At 48.2% G+C, this 19,994-nt stretch overlaps 1 protein-coding gene across 1 annotated transcript; it reads right to left on the reverse strand.

Annotated features, from left to right (window-relative positions):
• Positions 1-6,937: 6,937 nt before the first annotated feature.
• LOC142777089 (uncharacterized) lies at positions 6,938-17,583 on the reverse strand. Its single transcript, XM_075881386.1, has 5 exons — positions 16,592-17,583; positions 12,609-12,760; positions 12,345-12,498; positions 7,199-7,392; positions 6,938-7,123 (listed from the first exon to the last, which is right to left on the reverse strand). Exons 1-5 carry the CDS (start codon positions 17,277-17,279, stop codon positions 7,043-7,045), a joined length of 1,269 nt encoding a protein of 422 aa, XP_075737501.1. The 5' UTR covers positions 17,280-17,583; the 3' UTR covers positions 6,938-7,042.
• Positions 17,584-19,994: the final 2,411 nt, after the last annotated feature.

The following is a 19,994-nucleotide window of genomic DNA, read 5'->3' on the forward strand; positions in this document are numbered from 1 at the left end:
TTATTTATTTATTTATTTGTACGAACACTCTAAGGGCCCAAAGAGGGCATTTACAATGGGGGGGGGGGGGGTGCAAGCGTGAATACAAAAATGAGGTGCGATAAAAAGGAACCAAGCCCTGCGGATAAGCTGGTGCACAGGCCGCACCACTGAAAGCGGTCGCCGTCCACCTGAAATATTTAAAGTGACTGAAGTGCGCTCTGTAGCTCTTTAGCTATATGCCAACGGGTGTTTTTATTTGCTTTAAATTCGTGTCGTTAAGCTTCGGCAGCAAATGATTTACGTGGATTCGGCACCATTTTCGAAAAACATACTGAAATAGTCAATACTGGCTTAGTGGGGCGTCTCGGAGGACCTGAATTTTGTGTTCGTGAGTTGTTGCTTATCTTCCACAGATGGCATCACTTCACCATGTGGCAGCGGCGGTGCATGTTATTTCGCTCAGATACACTCACTAAACGAGACGGCGAATCGTTACGACGAGCTTTCGCTAAGCTAGCCAGATCGCCTTAGGAGAGAGACCATACCGCGATAATTTCGCGAAGCTGTCGCCCCGCCGCGGTGGTCTAGTGGCTAAGGTACTCAGCTGCTGACCTGCAGGTCGCGGGATCGAATCCCGGCTGCATTTCCGATGGAGGCGGAAATGTTGTAGGCCCGTGTGATCATATATGGGTGCACGTTAAAGAAGCCCGGGTGGTCGAAATTTCCGGAGCCCTCCACTACGGCGTTTCTGATAATGATATGGTGGTTTTGGGACGTTAAACCCCGCATGTCAATGTCGCGAAGCTGTCCACAAGCGGTAAACAGGTTCGCTTTCGCTGTTGGACCTTCGCATGCGAGGGTAGAAATATTTGTGGGAACATGGCATATAATATGCGGGAATAAAAAAAAAACTGTAGGGGGAGCTTTTTATTTTAGAGAAAAAGTAAAAAAATACAAACAAAAACAGAAAAAAACACTTTCCTCATGTGTCTGCTCTCTTCTGAAGTTTGTTTTGTTATTATTTTCTGAGAACCAAAAGTGCATGTCAAGCTACAACAGCCAAACGCGTAAAACTCAGAAACACGCTTTTTTCGTGATGCAGCTTACCTGGAAGTTTGGAGGCTGGTAAAATATTTGCCGAATACTTCTGACTCGTGACCAGTAACCTCTACCTTCGCTCGTTTGGCGCTGCTTTTATCGGTAATTTCAGCGATATTCCGGCCAATTCTTGGCTTCATTTCTGGGCACGAGTAAGTAAAACGTCCGCTCAAAAACTTAAGGCGCCGCTTCAGTGAGGCACAAGACCTTTGGCTCGTCAGGGATGTCTGTAAATTTAAGCCTAGCGTAATGTCGCGCCTTCCGACCGTTCCGCTGCGAAAATAGTTTTCCTAGGCGCAGTCGCTTCCCTCTCATTGTCTATTTCCTCTTCACTAGCCCTCGCCCATTTTTCTAATGTTCTTGGTCAGACGGCGCGTTGAAAGGTCAAACTTTTTTTGTTGTTATGCAGAACTGATTTAGAGCTCCAGGAAGTCTCCGCTCTTCTGTTCAAATCAATTCCGTCTGCTCAAACGGGCTTCGTCAATAACTTTCTTTCGCGAGCAGTAGTTCTGTATGACGCTGTTATATCGGAAATGTGCAAAATCTTTCCTCAAGCTACACAATGAGTGATTTTAGGCATGCGCCTAACTACAATTACAGATCGTCTGTTTTTGTTTTTGTTTTAATTCTACCGCTTCATTTCTTTCGTTGCCCGCAGAGCATCTGATCCAACATATATAATTTAAAATGCTGGAACTAAGACGTTCTATTTGCTTCATTTTATTTTGTCAAACCGCGCCGGTGAAAAACTTTCATAGCTGTATCCAGTAGCACTGTGGAGTCGGCGAGAAGCAGATGTAGCAGACGACACCAGGGCGCCGTCGGAGACCGCGGGCGCTCACCTCCCGCGGCGGAAAACGAATGGTGCTGTGCGTCGCCGGCCGGGAGTTTCCCCTCCTGCCTTTCTTGCTCCATGGCCTGTGTGTTTTGCGTTACCGGACAGGCTAAAAAATGATTTTGAACTCCCGTGGGACAGTCCCAAGCAGGCGTTTCTTCTTTCTTCGCTGGTCGTTGACGCACCAGGCACGTCGACTGGCGATCGGCGACACGCTTCTTCGATCGGCAACAGGCTTAGGCAAGTTGCCTGCAAAAACAGGGCGTGACTTCGCCGCTTAACTATGGCTGCTAACCAGGCTAGATGACGGACCTATGCGTTACTCTGCTCCCGTTTGCAGCATATACAGTATACAGTTATTCTACATGTTGATGATGATCATGATGATGATTTGACGCTTTGCTCTTTGTAACGGGGTAACACGTATGCTGTGTTCCAGCCTAGGTATACAAAAAAAAGAAGAAAAGAACAAAAAAAAACAAAAGCACAAAGGATAGTTCACTTTCGGCACCACTTCCACCACTGTTGGAGCCTTGTCTTTGTGGTGGAACCTGTTTTTGCATTCCAGTCTGTCCAATTATGACGGACAGGAATGCCCATTCTGACGGCGCGTTAAGTAAATGCTTTATGGCTATGGGAATCAAGCGCGCCCTCCCCTTTGGCGAGTCCCCCAGCTCGCTCCAGTGCCGGGAACATGGCCACCGTGGTTTTGCTGCCAGGCTCTTTTGTCTGCTGCGAGCTGTGTGTTGGTTTTTCCTGCATGGAACGCGTGTATGAACTTGCCCAGACAACGCGACTCCCCCTTACGTCATGCTAGCGTACGTCACAGTCATAGGCGTATCAGCCGGGGGGGGGGGGCAAGTAAGGCGCGAGCCCCCCCCCCCCCCCGGCTGATACGCCTATGACTGTGACGTACGCTCCCCCCCCTTTCAACAGTGGCCACTCTTGGCTGCACGCTGGGGAAACCAACTAAGTAAGGCGAAGTTTTCTGTCACAACAGTAACCACTCAATTATGTTCTTACGGGAGAATGAAAATGTTACGAGGCAATGTTACAACATAGGAAAATTTCGCCAACATTTCCGCTGAGATGATTTCCTTGTAGCCTCTTTGCGGTGCGGTTCACCTATACGACGCTTTCGCGTCTTCTGCTGTAGTATTGCAGAGCACGCAAGCGCTGAACATGGGCCCTATAATATTACATCACCTGTTCATGCGTTTATTCTGCTGTGACTTATTGTTGTAGTTACGGATGGGAATGAGCAAACTTTTTATGGACCGGTCAAAGCATTTACTGCTTCCGGAAATCAATTTTCTGCAAAAAGGATATATATAATCATCGCTGCTTTGTCGAAGTTTTTGCGAGATTAGTGTGACGAATCGTTTTTGATCTTCAAGATTTTCCGTACTGAAATACCAAAAATTGTTTCCGCTTCGGTCTATGATAAGCCTGATCAGCCTTGCTTATGGTAACTTGGAGTCATAGCGGCACATTGCAATGTGACCACGAATAAAGCAGTGGACTCTAGGTCAGAAGGAAGCTCAGCTTTTAAGCTATAGCCACACAACTTGACCACCGGAGAGGTGGAGGAGATCCGGATTATGGGCATTTTCATTACGCACAGACTCAAACCAGACTCTAGTATCGCGAAACTGAGTGGAGAGTAGGCGAAGAGGTATATAGGGTGCATGATCCAACCGGGATGGTCTGCGGGGCCGGGACGTGCTTCGTCTCGCCTACTCCTTCGTGACTAGTCGGAAGTCGGATACTCTACTCCGTGTCATACATTCGCAATAACATGCAAGAACACGAGAGAATCGACGCCATTTTCCGCGAGGCTAAGAGAGCTCTGGAACATACAAACTTGGAGCGCTCAACTCATACCAGGAGTTGCGGGAGGCCCACCTCATAAATCAATATACGCGGCCTATGCAGACGGCCCCTGGGCGCCGCCTGCTCAACCGCTTACGCATCCAGCTCACTTGCATTCCAGAGAAGGCGGGGCGTATTCCAGAACATTGACACCAAGTGCTGTGGGTCTCTCCGCTCCCCCAATTACATGGACACGCACAACCAGGTAACAAGCGCGGGCTGAGATGTTTGAAAGACAGCACAGTTCCCGACCTAGTGTGTATAGCAGGGCGGACGCGCGGATGGCCACTTTTGTTCACCGGGTAACGCAAGTCTGCGGGCTCTCCTTCGGAGCACAAAATTCAGGACTGGCTGAGGAAGTAGCGATAGCGGCCGTGGATCGCAATTTGAAGACTATAATAACGGATTATAAAAAAGCGTATGCATACTTGGCAGGGGAGATATCCCCCTTAGCTAGCCATATTCTAAGACAGGCTGCCACTGATCCAAAGCCGAAAAGCATAGTTTGGGCTCCTGGTCATCAGGGTTTGCGAGGTAATGAGGCCGCTGACGCGGCCGCCCGAATGCTTACCCACTGGGCTCCATACCCCAGCTCTTATACTCGAATGTCAATACATCGTTGCTGCTGTTCAAATAAATTATTTCTAATGATAGCGACATTCACCGCCTTTTCTCGGCTCCTGCAAAGGGGCTGGGTAAAGCGGATGTGCGAACTTTATGGCGCCTGCAGACAGGTATACTATACCCTGCAGTTATCAAACACTTCGATCCAAGCACAGATGGGTGATGCCCACACTGTGGGTAGACCTGTAACATCTTCCGCATTGTGTGAGCATGCGCGAGAAATCCCCAACTGCCCCCTAGTTTTACACCTTCACGAGAGGCATGTATGAGAGACTGTCATGCTTTACTGCTCCTCGCTGGAGCCTCAACAGGCTCTGGTGAGATGGGCACGAGTCGGGGCCTCGTCATGCGGTGTCCCGGAAGGGGGATGTCGAGCATGTAGCGTGGTTGTCCCCCAAACTCTTTTTTACAACAATATCTCTCTCTCTCGCTCTCTCTCTCTCATATTCTCATTTGGACTTGGAACGTGTCCGTAGTCTGAAACTACCTATTCTTCACAACGTGTCGGTATCACCCTTGAAACGCAAAGGTGATAACTGCCTTTAGACAAAGCCGGATGTCTTCCCACCACCGCACAAACCATTCAGCTAAAAAGAATTAAGCTTGCATGCTTGTTCCTGTATGCTTTGGCTCGTACCTACTAAGGGGGATTGGCCATTAAACCGGTGGTTATTGTAATGGGGAAAACGAATTTTTATATATTGAAAAAGAAAAATGATTATTCAGTCATCTAGGCAATATAAGAGTGGATAATCATAAGGTGACTAACGAATAAAGTAGACAAATAACTAATAATTAAGAGGAAAAAGTGAATGGTAATTTCAAAAACTAGAACTTCATAAGTAAAAAAATTGAAAAAAAAGCTGCTGTGTTTTCCTGTCTTTTCATTCTTCACCTATCCAGCCTTATGATGATGATGATAGCCTCCATGGATGCTCCACCACCCCATACAATATCGCGCATACTATGGAGCGAATCCTACAGTGTATCACTTCAACTGGGAATGTCTACACCCACCGAGTTACCACTCTTCTCCTTCCCCCTCGCACTGAACAGCTGAGAACATTTTCTCCCTCGCAACGCTTGCTATATGATCTTATTTCGACTTAGCAGTTCCACCGCACCGCACAGGGTTCCTGCCACTTACGGTCGGGTCACAAAGCATGTGCACACCTAATGTGCGCACATTGAACCATTATTCACATGTCATGCATGCAATTTACGGCGGGCCCTTACAGGGCTGCTCCTCCAGCTTACGGTGCAACGGTGCAGTATGTTCCTCGCAAACCTGCAGAGTAACGGAGATTACACGCACGTGTCTTGGACTACACAGCGCTTAAAAATAACGGCAGCACGTAAGCTGTTGGTTGTTGTTTTGCTCGGCAGCAGCTGTGCTAGTACATACTACACGCCACCCTGACTGTGGATTACGGGACGGCTTTACTATATGTGTTTTATTATATGCGAAGCATTTCTTTGCGCACTGCAAGCACTTTCGGCGTCTGTCTACGTATCTATCTATATCTATCTAGACGCTTACATCTGGGTTCTGTAGTGATTAACCATTCCCTTGGCGTGAACCAATATTATTGATTGATATGTGAGGTTTAACGTCCCAAAACCACCATATGATTATGAGAGACGCCGTAGTGGAGGGCTCAGGAAATTTTGACCATCTGGGGTGCTTTTACGTGCACCCAAATCTGAGCACACGGGCCTACAACATTTCCGCCTCCATCGGAAATGCAGCCGCCGCAGATGAACCAATATTACTATGGGAGGGTAAGATGATTGGACGAATATGACGCGCTGGTCAAGACGTGAATAATGTCACAATTATGTCGCGTACGTCGTCAGACACTTCCCGCCAAACAGTGAAACATAACCGCGGGCGGGTATGTGGCACTAATGTGCGGGTATGTGCCACAGGTGATTGACACTTAGTGGAATTGTGAGACCACACATGGGTCATTTTTGTTAAGAAAAAGCAGACATCGATCGGGAGCGTTGACCCAACGAATGCAAATAATAAATTTCAGGGTCCCAACAGGAATCGAACCCCCGCACTCTGCGTAGTAATCAAGTGTTCTACCACAGGGTTCGTGAAACGTCAATTGTTGCACGCAGTGCTGGTTATCCAATGTTATGCACATTACATATGTACCCGCCACGTATTTAGCGTCAATTGTAGTTAGGTGCCATCCGCTTAAGTTGATTCATGTAACAGTGTCCAGAGCTACCATCCTCGCAATCAGGAGTGCTTCATATCAGCTTATCGCTTCTGGTGTTGCTATGACTGTGCATGTCTGTGTGTGCATCAATTGTCATATATCTAGTGTCATTTCATAACATGTCGCTGAATAAAATATTGCATGGTCACTTTTTCTCAACATGCTTCGCATAAAGTCGATTTCCTAGGTTGAGCGTTGAGTGTCATGCAAGAGCTCGCCCCGTTGCACATTACGCTGCTTTTCGGCACGCTCATCCTGCCACTGAGCGTTTAGTAACACCCACGAGTTGGCAAGAGAAGAGAAAAAAAAAGCTTTATTCATCCCACAAGGAAAGACCAGCAGAAAAGAAAAGAAGGTGCTTGGTCTGGCGACGAGGTGGGATGACTGCTTGCCGAGGCATTCAAGTGAGCTGGCGCACCAGGAAAGCAGCTACGATGCCGGTGAGGACACTTAGCAGCACAACATTGACGAGAATGCAGGCCTGCACAAACAGTATCAGCGCTTAGCGAAGCGGAAAGTGGGCGGCGCGTATGCTTATAATGTCTACAAGACTCGCCTGCTCCATGGCACCGCGGTTGGCCAGGCTAGCAGCCGAGGCCGGCAGCAGCGGGGCAGCCAGGCTGGCCACCGAGAACTGGCTGCGACTGTCGGCGTCTTTGGTCTGGGAGGAGCTAGCCTCACGAGAAGGTCTAGCGAAGTAGTTAGGTGGGGGTCCCACGGGAGGTACCGGCAGCACAGAGGCTACACGCCCTGCAACGCATGGCCCCTGGCTTTTAAATGTCGCTTTAAGACGGACAGCCAATCCTCTATAGAACAGTCAAGCGTTCGGTGGGAATTGTCGCCCGAAAACATATTAGACAATGAAAAAAAAAAGGAAGCAATAGTGCTTCTCGAAATTGCAAATATGGCGTTTTACGGCTTTATAACCCCTCATGTACCTTGTTCACGCAAAGCGGACTAGACACCGTCGTTTATAAGGAAACGCTTGCCTTATAATGAGCGCTCAATAGACCAAAGACAGAAAAAAGATGACGAAGAGAGTAATTTTAAATAGATAGCTGTATTAAGCCATGCATCAAGGATATGAGCATGCGCATTGTCGAAAGAGAACGCTTGTAGCAACCTAACAAGAGCAAAATGTACACCGTCGTATGTGTCCTCCGTTTTTTTTTTTTTTTGGCCCCATCAGCTTTTCAGCTGTTTTATTCCGACAGCAATTATATGTACACACTCGGCAGGATTTTGCCACCCGCGTCACTCAAGGTTTATGTATACGCATATATATTTATGAAAACTCCAGAAAATCCAGAAAAAGACTCCGGTGTGCGAAATCGATTTTGGGACCTCTGCGTCGTGCGTGCGAGGCGTTAACCACTGAGCCACCATGAAGCACGTCCTTTAACGATAAAATGGGGAGCTATTTATATCGACCGCTTACCCACTGGTGATGGGCATCTCGGAGGGGAACTATCGTGTTTTCAGCATTAACAAGATGGCGCATTGAGCACGCGGCGACGCGCGCCCTCATCTCCCTCGCTTACTTTGCCTCGCGGAGAGGAGTGGTAGGTCATAAACCCCCATAACGCACATTCGCGCGCCCTTATCTCGCGGTTGGGAGCATCTTATGTCTCGGCTGTCAAGCTTTCGCCGGAACGATTCTGTTGTAGCTACCGGGCACACAAAGGTCACCGCAATCATTGCACCTTCGCCGATTGCGAAAAGAGCACGCTTTTCAGACACAGCGAAATAACAACTGAGACGCTAAATCGCGTTCATCTGTACCTGGGAGTACGTTTCGTGCGTTATACGTGCGTGAGAAACGCGGGACACGTTTCGATCTGCTTGCCATTCTGCACGCGACCTTCCAATCCAATTTGTTGCTATCGCGTTCATTGCTTCGCCTTTGCGGCAAAACGTACTTTCTAGGTACCATGAAAAATGCGTTACAAGAGATTCAAGCCCGTGCGCTCTTGTATAGCACGGCTGTCCAACACATGAACGCAAAAAAAAAAAAACAGAGGCGAAAATAATAAGGGGGAGGAGGGTTCACCCCTTGCGTGCACCTGTCACCCCCTGAGATTTATCAAACGTACCAAGTTAGTATCTAGACACTTAAATATAAGACACTCTCCGTGAAATTGGTAGCAATTTGGTTCTCTCACAGCCGGTGATTACGGCGATAAGGATACACAGCGGTTACCGCTAGTACAGCCGCAAGCAACACGTGCATCATCGTACAGCCACCATCATCACGTACAGGTGTTCCAAAAGTATAACCAGAGTGCTTCAACGCTTCGGTATGTCGCAGCACGCGAGCAGGAATCAACGCGCCGGGAGTCGCAGGAGCGAGTCTACACATTCTGTGATCTAGTTGAGTTCTGAAATGTCACCAGTGAACAGAACATAAAAAATAAGTAAATTACTGAAGGTACGCGCTAAACCACCGCGGAAAAACTATGGACCACCTCCCCGAAGGGAACCCTGATGCATGGATGCGAAGCAGCAGCAGTGCGCACGGCGTTGACACGGTCGAGACGGCCGTCAATGCGGGTGCATGGAAGAACGGTTTGAAGCGAAAATATTGGTAGCGTTTACGTGAGTAAACAACGTCGCTATTCGCGAACGCGCTTCCTGCGTCCTCTCCATTGCAGATAAACGAGCCAAAGTAGTGCTACCGCTTGATGTGCACTCCAGCGTTGCGAGTGCTGGAGAGGGTGAAGCGCGAGAGAGGTGACACGTAAAGACATGTTTCCACGTATAGGTTAGGCACGCGTCAGGTTTATTGCGCGTGAACCGACGAGTCGGCGGTGTAGCGAGCGGCGGTCGCGGTAGCGGAGCGTCAGCCAACACGATCTGCAAGGCCAGAGGGCTCTTCGCATTCCGAGTGCTAACGTCACCAACCGGTGGCGGCTGTGGCGGTGGGGAAAACAGGCTTTCCTGGCAACTTTCCTTTTAGGGAATGCGGCGAAGCGCAGATGGATACCGATTGAGACACGTGCAGTTAGAGACTCGCTATATTTGTCTGAATAATGAAGGGCAAAAGCCCAAACAAATTTTCATATTAGTCATGCTAAAGTTATATTTTAGTAAAATACCAACTTTCAACGGAGAAACGTTGAAAACAGGAGGGCTCTATTTTAACTGACGGAGGACAGGCAGTGTGGTGGCACAGCGTGCACCTCAGTTTGCTTCTAGGTATGACGATAGTTATAGCGCGAGAACAAAACGACGACACAGAGACAAGAAGGACACGTGCTATAACTATCCTCATGCCATACCAACTAGCCCAAGCTGCCACACTTCTAAGTTGCTTCTAGGTGTCCCACCAATTGCGTCGGTCCCGCCTTTGCGATAGTGTGAAGACGCCGCGAGTGGTGCACTGACTTCATCCCGAACAAGTGTTGTGCTCTTCACTGCCGGGCAAATTACGAGTCGCCGTGCAAGGAGTGCTGTTTCAGATTTTTTTCAGATTTCAGATTTTTTCAGATTTTTCGACTACAAGCTGGGCAGAAAATTGTTGCGTGCAATTCCACGAGACAACTTCATTTCATCGCCGTACTCCAAGGTGAGTTGTCTTGCAGAATTTTCTTATATTTCGCAGCGCGGTTATATGTACGCAGTGTTTCAGCTTCAAATGGTACATAATATTGGTCGTGCTGCAGAAAGGTCGAAGATAAGCGAGTATTTATTTTCTAGGTGTGTGAGCTGCACTTTGCACCCGAACACAACACAAGAAACTTCGTACATTGATGAAGAAACGGGGCGCACGGTGACCACACCATTGCTCAATCCGAGCATTCTTCCAGGTATAATTGAAATTTTCCAGTTGCCCTGCTTACTTATCAAAAGAATGCGTGGCTTACTTTTGAAAAGTGGAAGCTCCGACTGCACACGAAAACGGCTGCAAGCTGCAGCTATCCAGGCACCACTTAAGGAATCAGCGGAAACATCTCGCCGCGAAGAAGATGGGGGTACATACAGGATATTGAAGCTTAGCTTTCCGCATCAGAAGCATAAAATAAACTTTCCCGCACTGCGTTGAAAGCGTAGTAGTGAAGCAACTATCAAAACAAGAGGTGTTTTTAAAGCTCTCAAACCAGCGCCAAGTGATAACAGACCCCATCGTAGAGCCACTAAGTAACAAGTCGACAGATGCAATGCCTACGACGACGGACACTCTTGTGAACCGGTGCTGAAGTACGTGCAGCGCAACATTCTTGTGAAAAAAAAAATTATGTTCCATAATGAATGGTAAGATTTTTGGTAGCTCATTCTAAATCAAAGAGAAAGCTCGAAATTCTCACTAGAAAGTAGCTCTTGACGTGGCTTTTCTGCAAATAAAATTATTCCGAAAGCATGCCATCAGTCTCCTATCCTCATTTCTGAGACGCCAGCTTTGTGTCACGACCTGTGATGAGTTTTTCTCTCTATAATTTATTAAATGCCTGCCGATTAGTTTCCCGACTACTCGCAATCGCAACACGAGATGAGAAACGTGCGAAAAAAAGTACGTTTTTACCCTAACGCCTAGTGTGACGCGTTATAGCGCGAGAACAAACCGACGACACAGAGACAAGAAGGACACGAAAGACACGAGCGAAAGACTTAGCGCTCGTGTCTTTCGTGTCCTTGTCTCTGCGTCTTAGTTTTGTTCTCGGGCTATAACTATCGTCATGCCATACTAACTAGCCCAAGTTGCCACACTTTTAAGTTACATGCCTAGTGTGAATAGAAAAAAAACACTAACGCAGTGCTGTGCCTGTCTACTGTGTGGTTTTTTTTTTTTTCGTGAAGTTTTGTGGAGTCTCGTATATATATTTGTGCTTAGTGCAAAACAATAAACATAAGGCCATAATAATAGCAAGCACTCATTTTAGTGCACGAAGAACAAAAAAGACATTTAAGTATGCGAGGTTTCATTTTCACGCCGCTTCGTCCACTGCGAGGGGAGTGTGACTGCGCTCGTACGGAGGGTGATGGTGGTGGTTAGAACAAGAAGGCGCCTAATTCCTGCAGGCTAGTCAAAGAGCTGCGTCGCATCTATAATAGTTCGCACTCGTTTTTTCGGCCGAAAGAGGGTGCGTGGTGTGGTGGCATGGTTGGGAGACGATACATAGGAGGAGCGGCCTGTTGGGAGCAGCGATAGAGAAAAGCACTGAAATGATGGAGGGCGTCGCTATATTCCATATTAAGAGGGTTTAGGCAAATCTTGAGCTTCTGTATATACTACTTTAGGTAGCCATGAACAAGGCAAAACTGCATGCCAGTGCACTCACTCAGCACATGCGCTGCGGATAGCTAGAGTGCGTCGTAACATCTGTGCGGCCCAACCCGATATCTTGATGCTTGCCACCTCAAGCGATGCCTCGCGGGAACAAAGAAACCATTTCAAAATTCCGAAATGCAGGGACGGATACATGGTTTTTCCGAAGGAGGGATCGAATTAAGGGGAGTATAGGTGATACCAAGCCGAGTATGGGTAGGTAGTCAACACTATACTTAAATTATGAATTGTAAAATTATGGAGTTCATGAGACACCTGCCCCCCTCGCCCCTCGACTGCATCTGTCTATGCTGAAACGTCACCCTTGCGATATTGAAACAATTCATCAGGGCATCTCTAGCGTATAACCACTCGTCTAAAACCCGGCGTTAGTGCCTTTTGCTTTCCATGCACTACTTGAGTCTGCCAGATCCCTGACCTGCTGTGTCGATGCGGAGATCCTTGATGCGTGGAGCCTGCTGCTGGGTAGGCTTCTGGCGGTCATCCTGCGTGCGCACCGCTTGTGGCTTTGGGAACTGCTGTGGTTGCATATCCTGCTTTTTCGGCGGCAGAATCTCAGGTGGTGTCGGGGTCTGCAGGAAGTCGACATCTTTATGATATGACTTGTCACGCAAATTTTGTTCACAAGATTACCGCGCCCATTATACCCATATGCTGCTCCAATATCATTGGTGCGCCATACCTTAATTACCAGATCGACTGGCTCAGAGTTCTCAAGCGGCTCCGACTCGGCTGAGCTCTCAGTGGATCCGCTGGTGCTAGGCGTGGAGATGGAGCTACCGCCGCTCTCGTCAAGCTTGTCATGGTTCTCGCTTGAACCCTCCGAGGCAGTGCCTGTACAAACGCGTTGGTGCGGGGAAGAAAGTTGGAATGAGAGCTAATCAGTCAATTGAGTGTTTTTTTTTCGCGTAGTTTCATGTTAAGTATCCTAGCTATGACAGAAATCTCATTTCGAGTGGAGGCTACTCGGTGTGCCAGCCACGCCCAGCTGTGTGCCTTTCTGGATGGTTGTAAATAAAACGTGACCCTATTTATCTCCAGGCTACACACAATGCTTGAACCGTCCATGAATTTTTATTGCTATGGGTGAGAGGCCCAGTCCCCATTTCTCCTTCTTTGTCACGATTTTGCCCAGAGCGTGTGCCGCGTGCTATGGGTTGCAGTGACATAGCAGTGTACATTTGGTCATCTTCAAAAAAGACAACCGCTTTCACATCTATATCCTGGTGCTATCTTCGCGTGAAGACAAAGCGACTAAGACAGGAATCCAGGTACTGCGAAGAACCTTCGCTAACGCACGGACGTTTTTAGTGTCCTTGATCATTATTAGAACCGAAGCATACTCGTACACAATAATGCCGGATAAAGGGGCTTGAAAGACTGCCAAACGCCTGTAAATACGTGAAATACGAAACTAGTGCGTATGTATTGTCTACGCCACGGTGTTTTGTCTGGGTTATTTCACATATAAAAGCTCGTACTACACGTAGTGCACTGATGAAAAAATGCGTAGGGGTTGTGTGCTCGAGACGATGCTTCGACGGGTGCACTTCTTCGAGGCTACTTGAAACATCGGCACGCAAGGGTATTTCAGCTAACAAGTACCATGTATTTAAAAAAATATACATGAGCGCTACACGTCCTCAATCGTTCTGAGGCATATAGAGCACGTCATATGTTTCTCCGATCCGCTAAGCTTGGCAATTTAAAAATATTACTTAACTTCTTAAATGACTAGAGAATAACCTTCGATACCGAACTTGTAGCGCTTAACTGGGGATAAAATTTGAAATTTGCGGTAAGATGCCTGCGCTGCTTGATTCTTTTTTGCAGCCTTTGTTTAAAATACGCGAAATAAAAATAAACACCATGTTATTGCCTCCTAACCCCAAAATGTAAGTTCGAGGAACTATCAATGACTGCTGACACACGAAGGTCGCTTGAGCAGGCTATCGATCACTACGATGGAATAAACGATGAAAGGATGGTATTGATAAAAAAATAACGATGAAAAGTGGCCACCACATGCGAATATACGAGACTAGAAGTCATTCTTTTTTTTACTTTTCGGGCTAACGATAAGCATGACGGGGGAGGGGGAAGAGAGTATTGTTAGCCTGAAAAGTAAAAAAAGAATGCCTTCGTCGAATGCTGTCTGCGGTCTCGTATCACATTCGCACGCGGCGACTGCTTTTTCATCGAATGTTTTTTTTTTTTGCTACCATCCTACCATCGCTTAATCTATCGTAGTCACCGATGGCCTGTTCAAGCGATTTTCATGTGAGAGCAGTCGTCGATAGTTCCTTGAACTTCTATTTGAGGGCCCTAAAACGCCGCGCGTTAGGCGGCCATCACGTGTTTTTTTTTTTTTTTTTTTTTTTTAGGGGCGAAACTTCTTAGAGTTTCACCTTGTGACATTTAGTCACGCGTAACGTTGAGAAAGGGACGAGAAAGAAGGCAAAAGAAATGGATGACCATTTCTCGTCTCATTTCCTAGATGGCGTTACTTTGCCGCTACTCTCTGATTGGCTGCTGCGCGTGCTTTGCCAACAAGTGCCTCTCTCACTCTCAGTCTCCACCGGGCTGCAGAAATTAGGGGCCTTCTTCCTCTTCAGACCACTACCACCACCACTAGTCTCCTGGATAGTCGCCGTACGTGGCGGATTGTTGCTGGAACATGGACGGAGCAGAATGGCGGGCGCGTTGAAGACGCTTGCGCTCGGCTTCCTTGGCTCGCGTGCCGTCGGCATTGTCGAACGCGATCAGACGCATGTACGCATGCATGGACGGACGGACGCTTCGCCCCACTCATCATTGTTCACTCCGTCGATATGCTGTGATTTTTTTTAATTTCGCGCATTTCAAACAAAGGCTGAAAGAAAATTAAGCAGCGCAGGTACCTTACCACAGATTAAAAATTATATTACCTCTGGTTAAGTGCTACAAGTTTCGTATTGAATATTTTCCTCTAGAGTCATTATAGAAAAAGTTCATTAAAAAGTTTTGTTAATACTCATGCTTGGCGGATCGAAAAAGATATCGCGTGCTCTATATGTCTCAGAACAATACAGCGCTAATGTAGGGGACGCGTCGCGCTCATGTACAATTTTTTAATACTTGGTGCTTTTTAGCTGAAACACCCTGTATAAGTTTTTGGATTATGTCATCACAAGCTTCCAGCACCCTTTTCTTGCCGTTTTTCAGTGTTGTACACTGTAATTCTAAGTATTAAATGTGAACCGAGACATGGGTACCGTGGTTGAGAAAACGTACGCATTAGTACACCGTCGTTCGAACAATGCGAGTAGAATGCAGCAAACTTCCCACATGAAAGGCCAAGACACGTAAGCAGGCAAGCAGGCTATAGCTTGACCACGTCTTTGTTAACTGCAAATAATGAGGATGCTTAACCATGTGAATACCCTTGTGTTTGTCAATGAGATGCTTCGTACGTATTTCACTTTCAAACCCCCACGTACGAAACGTTGCTGGAAAAATTACGCTGACAAAAAATTACACAACCTCCCACTAAAGGTAACCATGTGTGGATGCGAAGCTGCGGGGAGGTCATCACTTGAGCGGGAGACGGTCTACTTTATTGAGGGCTTAAGTTGGCGCTAACACTGACACTGGCGGCGGCGTTGACACTGACGCTCATCGGGGCGTTGCAAAGGAGAGAAACCTGGGGACGCAGGCACAAATCATGCAGTGATGTACCAGTGTTTTCTACTGGAACACGCCAATCACTGCTAATGGGCAATGACAGACAGAAGATGCCGATTGGACCCGCAGTCAGTTTTTAGTTAACGCGCACGCTGCGAACTTTTATTTTTCTAAAACGCACAGGAGAAATCACCAATGGGCACTATCTTGAAGGTCAAGATCCAGATACGGGGTGGCCAGTGCAGGGCGAGCAGTCAGTTTTTTTTTTCAATCAAGAAACTCGCTAGCACACGCTGCCTGCGTCGGCGTTGCTAGGTGAGTGAGGGGGAGCGTTTTAGAGGAAAGGGAAGAGAATGGAGACATGCATGCGCAATGGGTCTGTAAACGCCGCGGGGAGGATGCCTAAAGAAGAGAGAGTGGGAACGAGCGTAGGTTTAGCAGACATGGCCTGCGTCGGCGTTGCGAGAGAAAGGGGGCGCGTGTAGGAGAGGAGAGAGAGAGAGGAGGCGGGGATGTGCATGTGCAATGGGGGTGTAAATGCCATGGAGAAAGACGCCTAGAGGAGAGCGAGCGTAGGCTATAGCAGACACTGCCTGCGTCGCCATTGCGAGGCGAGAGAAGGGGTAGCGTAGGAGAGGGGAGCGAGCGTAGGCTATAGCAGACGCTGCCTGCGTCGGCGTTGCGAGGCGAGTGAGGGGGCGTGTGGGACAGGAGAGAGAAGGGGAGGCGACAGAGACGTGCATGCACAATGTAGGTGCAAACGCCGCGGGGAAGGATGTCTAGAGGAGAGAGAGGCGAACGTTGGCTATAGCAGACACTGCCTGCGTCGGCGTTGCGAAGTGAGAGAAGCAGCGTAGGAGAGGAGAGAGGGGGAGGGGACGCGCATGCGCAGGTGGTGGGGGTAGACTCCGCAGAACCGAGGGACAAGGAACTCAGCCCCCCTACACACTTCGGAGAATTACTAAGCCCGCTAACCAGCACGTATGCTGGGCGTTGTCTTACCAGCATAGTAAATGGCAGAGCGCGAATCCTCCTTGATGAGCTCTTTGCCTGGCGACGAGCCAGCCACGGGGGCCTCTCCAGTTGAGGTGTTCTGGACAGGCGAGGCCTGCTGCTTTGCGACCACGCTAGCGGCCGGCCCGGCCACGTCCCCAGCCTGGTGCATCATGCCCGCGTGCATGGCCGCGTTCTGCCGAGCCTTGCTGTCCTGCGCGGTGGCCAACTCCGCGCCACGCTGTGATCCTGAATTCGGCTTCCTGTCGTAGGAGCCCATGGCCGGATAGGCAACCACGCCTGGGACGTATGGATGCTCAGGGACATGGTAGCCCCCCGCCTGGTAGTCTCGTGGTCCAAAGCCCTTGGCATGTGGCGGACCGGCCGCGTACTCTTTGGCAACCTGCGGATAGTGACTGAAGGCCGCATAACTAGCACGTCCAACAGAGGCGACCACCGGGGTGGGCTGGTAGCCATAGCGGTAGTCGTGTGCTCCGAGAGACTTCGAGAGCACATCGCGCGACGGACGGCGCCTCGCGTCAGGCGGGCACGGTAAGGCAAAGCTAGAGGCCGCCTTATTGCGACCGTCGTCGGCAAGTGCCTGCCGACGTCCCTGCTCAATGGGGAGTCCAAGGGGCAGCGAGCCGACCGACGATGCCAGCCGCTGTTGTTGTTCAGGGCTCTTATCCTCAGCCATAGCTCCCAGAACACACGATCGCGACCCTTCGAACGTTCTGGAACAATGGCGAATGCGCGAGCTGTGCTGTGCTCGCCCTCGCGTGCCTCAATGCGCCTCGAGCGACAAATGCACTTTATCTTCGTCAGCGGCGCTTAGGTGGGAGCGCGTGGAACGCGCCATTGTCCGAGATGAATAATCAACAATGGTGAACGTGTGAAACCACTATAGTTGGCTAGAACTTACAGCAGAATGCCTGCGAGAGATTTTTGGCATCTGACGATTTGCGCCAAATAATAGATGTGAATTGAAAGCAGAACACTTAAACTATTTCAGTGTTCAATGAAAAATTCCCCTCAATTGCAAGCTGTATGCGACTACATAAGTTATGACAATTTAAAAAGTCTAAAAACGCATATGGACTGGTTTTCAGAACTGTAAAACCACCAAGCCTTCGCGGAACGCGCAGCACAGTCACAGTAAAAGTTGGAAGAGCAGTCTTTGTAGATTGGTTGGACCCAAGAGGAGTGGAACAACCCACCACGGGGGATCAGCCTTTCTATAAAACATTCCTGAGGCAACTACTACAAGCACTCTTGCTTGATACCCACTACGCTTTTGTGTAGTGGCACAACGTCAATTGATGATGATGACGCCTTAAATATGGCTCATACCCACTCAGGGGGACATGCCATTTTTCGTCATTCTTCGGAACAGTGTGGTACCCGCTACACATTTGTAAGGCATTACGTGCACTTTTTTGTGCTGTGGCTGACGGCGAAAAATTATGCCTGAGCGTTTTGTGATCGGTTGGAACATTCAACGACCCACTCATTACGCAATTCATATTCTGTGAGACCTGTTGTTACTTTACTGTTCTAAAATTTTATGTTACACAGGTTATTAACATGATTTCATACCCATGAAGCGGCAGCTGGTCGAACGCTTGCTCGCCTGCTCTAGGGGTTGTGGCCAAGAATTAAGTAGCTCTTTTGATTTGAATTGTCGTTTATTGTTTTTATAGTGCAATAGTTGTTTGATAAGTGTGTGCAGTTCAGACCAGGCAAGATGCCCTTTTCTTCACCTGGACCCGGGGCCTTCCTCTGGTCTGCTTCCACTGATCCAGAGGAGTTGCCGGTGGATCTTTCCTTGCGCAATGGTATATCTTCCGTTCCAGTGGCTCTAGTCCCGACCAATGAGGGCATCATTCGAATGAAGAGCTCGAAAGCCATTCAGATGAAATTACGGTCAGCGGCGACCAATTTCCAGTCAATAACTGAGGTCGGCCAGTTCGGCAGAGGGGGCATACTCTGCTTTTCACCAGATCAGTCCTTTGTACAAGATTTGCTGAAGTGCTCGCAGTTTGCACCCCATCCGGTGAGCGCGTTCATACCGCCTCACTTAGCCTGCACTAGAGGCCTAGTTCGTGGTGTCGATACCAATATGACACCCTCTGAGGTGTCACTGTTTTCGCCAGCAGGTGTTACTTCAGTATCGATGTGCACGGGTAGTTGACAAAATCAATGTTCCAACCGAGTCTGTCAGTGACATTTGCAGGGTCAGTCAGACCATCAGAAATTAAGGCTTGGCCTCTCATTTGCAGAGTCGAACCTCTCTCCCCTTGCCCCCTCCAATGCGGGAGGTGCTGGCTATATGGGCACACCATAAAAGGTTGTAGATCTGCTGGCAGGTGGAAAGTATGTGGGGAAAGCCACAGCGCTAGTGAGTGTCAAAGTAATTACAAAACGTGTTGCCTCTGTGGAGAAGCTCATGCTGCGGATTGTTCCAGTTGTCCTGCTAAGGCACGTGAACTGCAAATTCTAGATATTGTTGAACGTAGACGCTGTTCTCGGAAGGAAGCAGTAATTTAAATACAAGCAAGAACACAAGGCTATACTGGTGTTACAGCCCGTAATATAACATAAATCTACTGTAAACCAAATTACACCCACATAGGTGTATATAGTGTCTCTAACTCACACCCCTACACCCCACGAAATGGGTGTTACAAGCAGGACTACACCTACACAATGGGTGGATTTTATAATTTCTATCGTCGGGTATGAACATTTCTTTGGGGTGTAAAAGCAAATGTACACCCAAGTGCCCTTAAGGGAGTGAGGGTGGAAAAGTGAATGTACACCCAAGTATACTTAAGGGCATGAGGGTGTAATCTCGCTATTACACCCTAATACCCTTAAACAACAAAAGTAGTGTAGGGGTGTAATTCACCCAAACAGCTAAAAAGGTGGGGGGGTGTTCATGTAGAATTACACCCCAACACTCATGCAAAAAATATCATAATTCGAGTGTTAACTTCTTCTAGTAGGCCCCCGTGGAAACACTAGAAAGCTTACCCTTCAGCTAGACGTTTCAGGTGCAGATGTCCTATTGTAGTGGCTCCTGCCACAGTGTGGAAACCCTGGCCCTAGCACTGCTTTTATAGTGCTTATATGAAACACTGCATATAAAGCTCTCACATATAACTTAACTCTAGCTGAATGCGAAGGCATAACTCAAAATGAGCTGTCACACAGAACACAACATTCACAAAGTCATCCCATAGTGCAAAATGAAATCAAGCTTTATTTTATTAGACTTAGAGCACATACAGGCTTCAGAGACAAATTGTAGCTTAATCAAGAACTTTTCCAAGTGTGCAGAGCAGAATGCCATTTGCTACAAAAGAAGACCGGAAATCAGATGTCAATGGTATGGCACAGAACTTTAACGACC

This window comes from Rhipicephalus microplus, chromosome X (genome assembly GCF_043290135.1).
Source record: "Rhipicephalus microplus isolate Deutch F79 chromosome X, USDA_Rmic, whole genome shotgun sequence".
Lineage (NCBI taxonomy): Eukaryota > Metazoa > Arthropoda > Arachnida > Ixodida > Ixodidae > Rhipicephalus > Rhipicephalus microplus.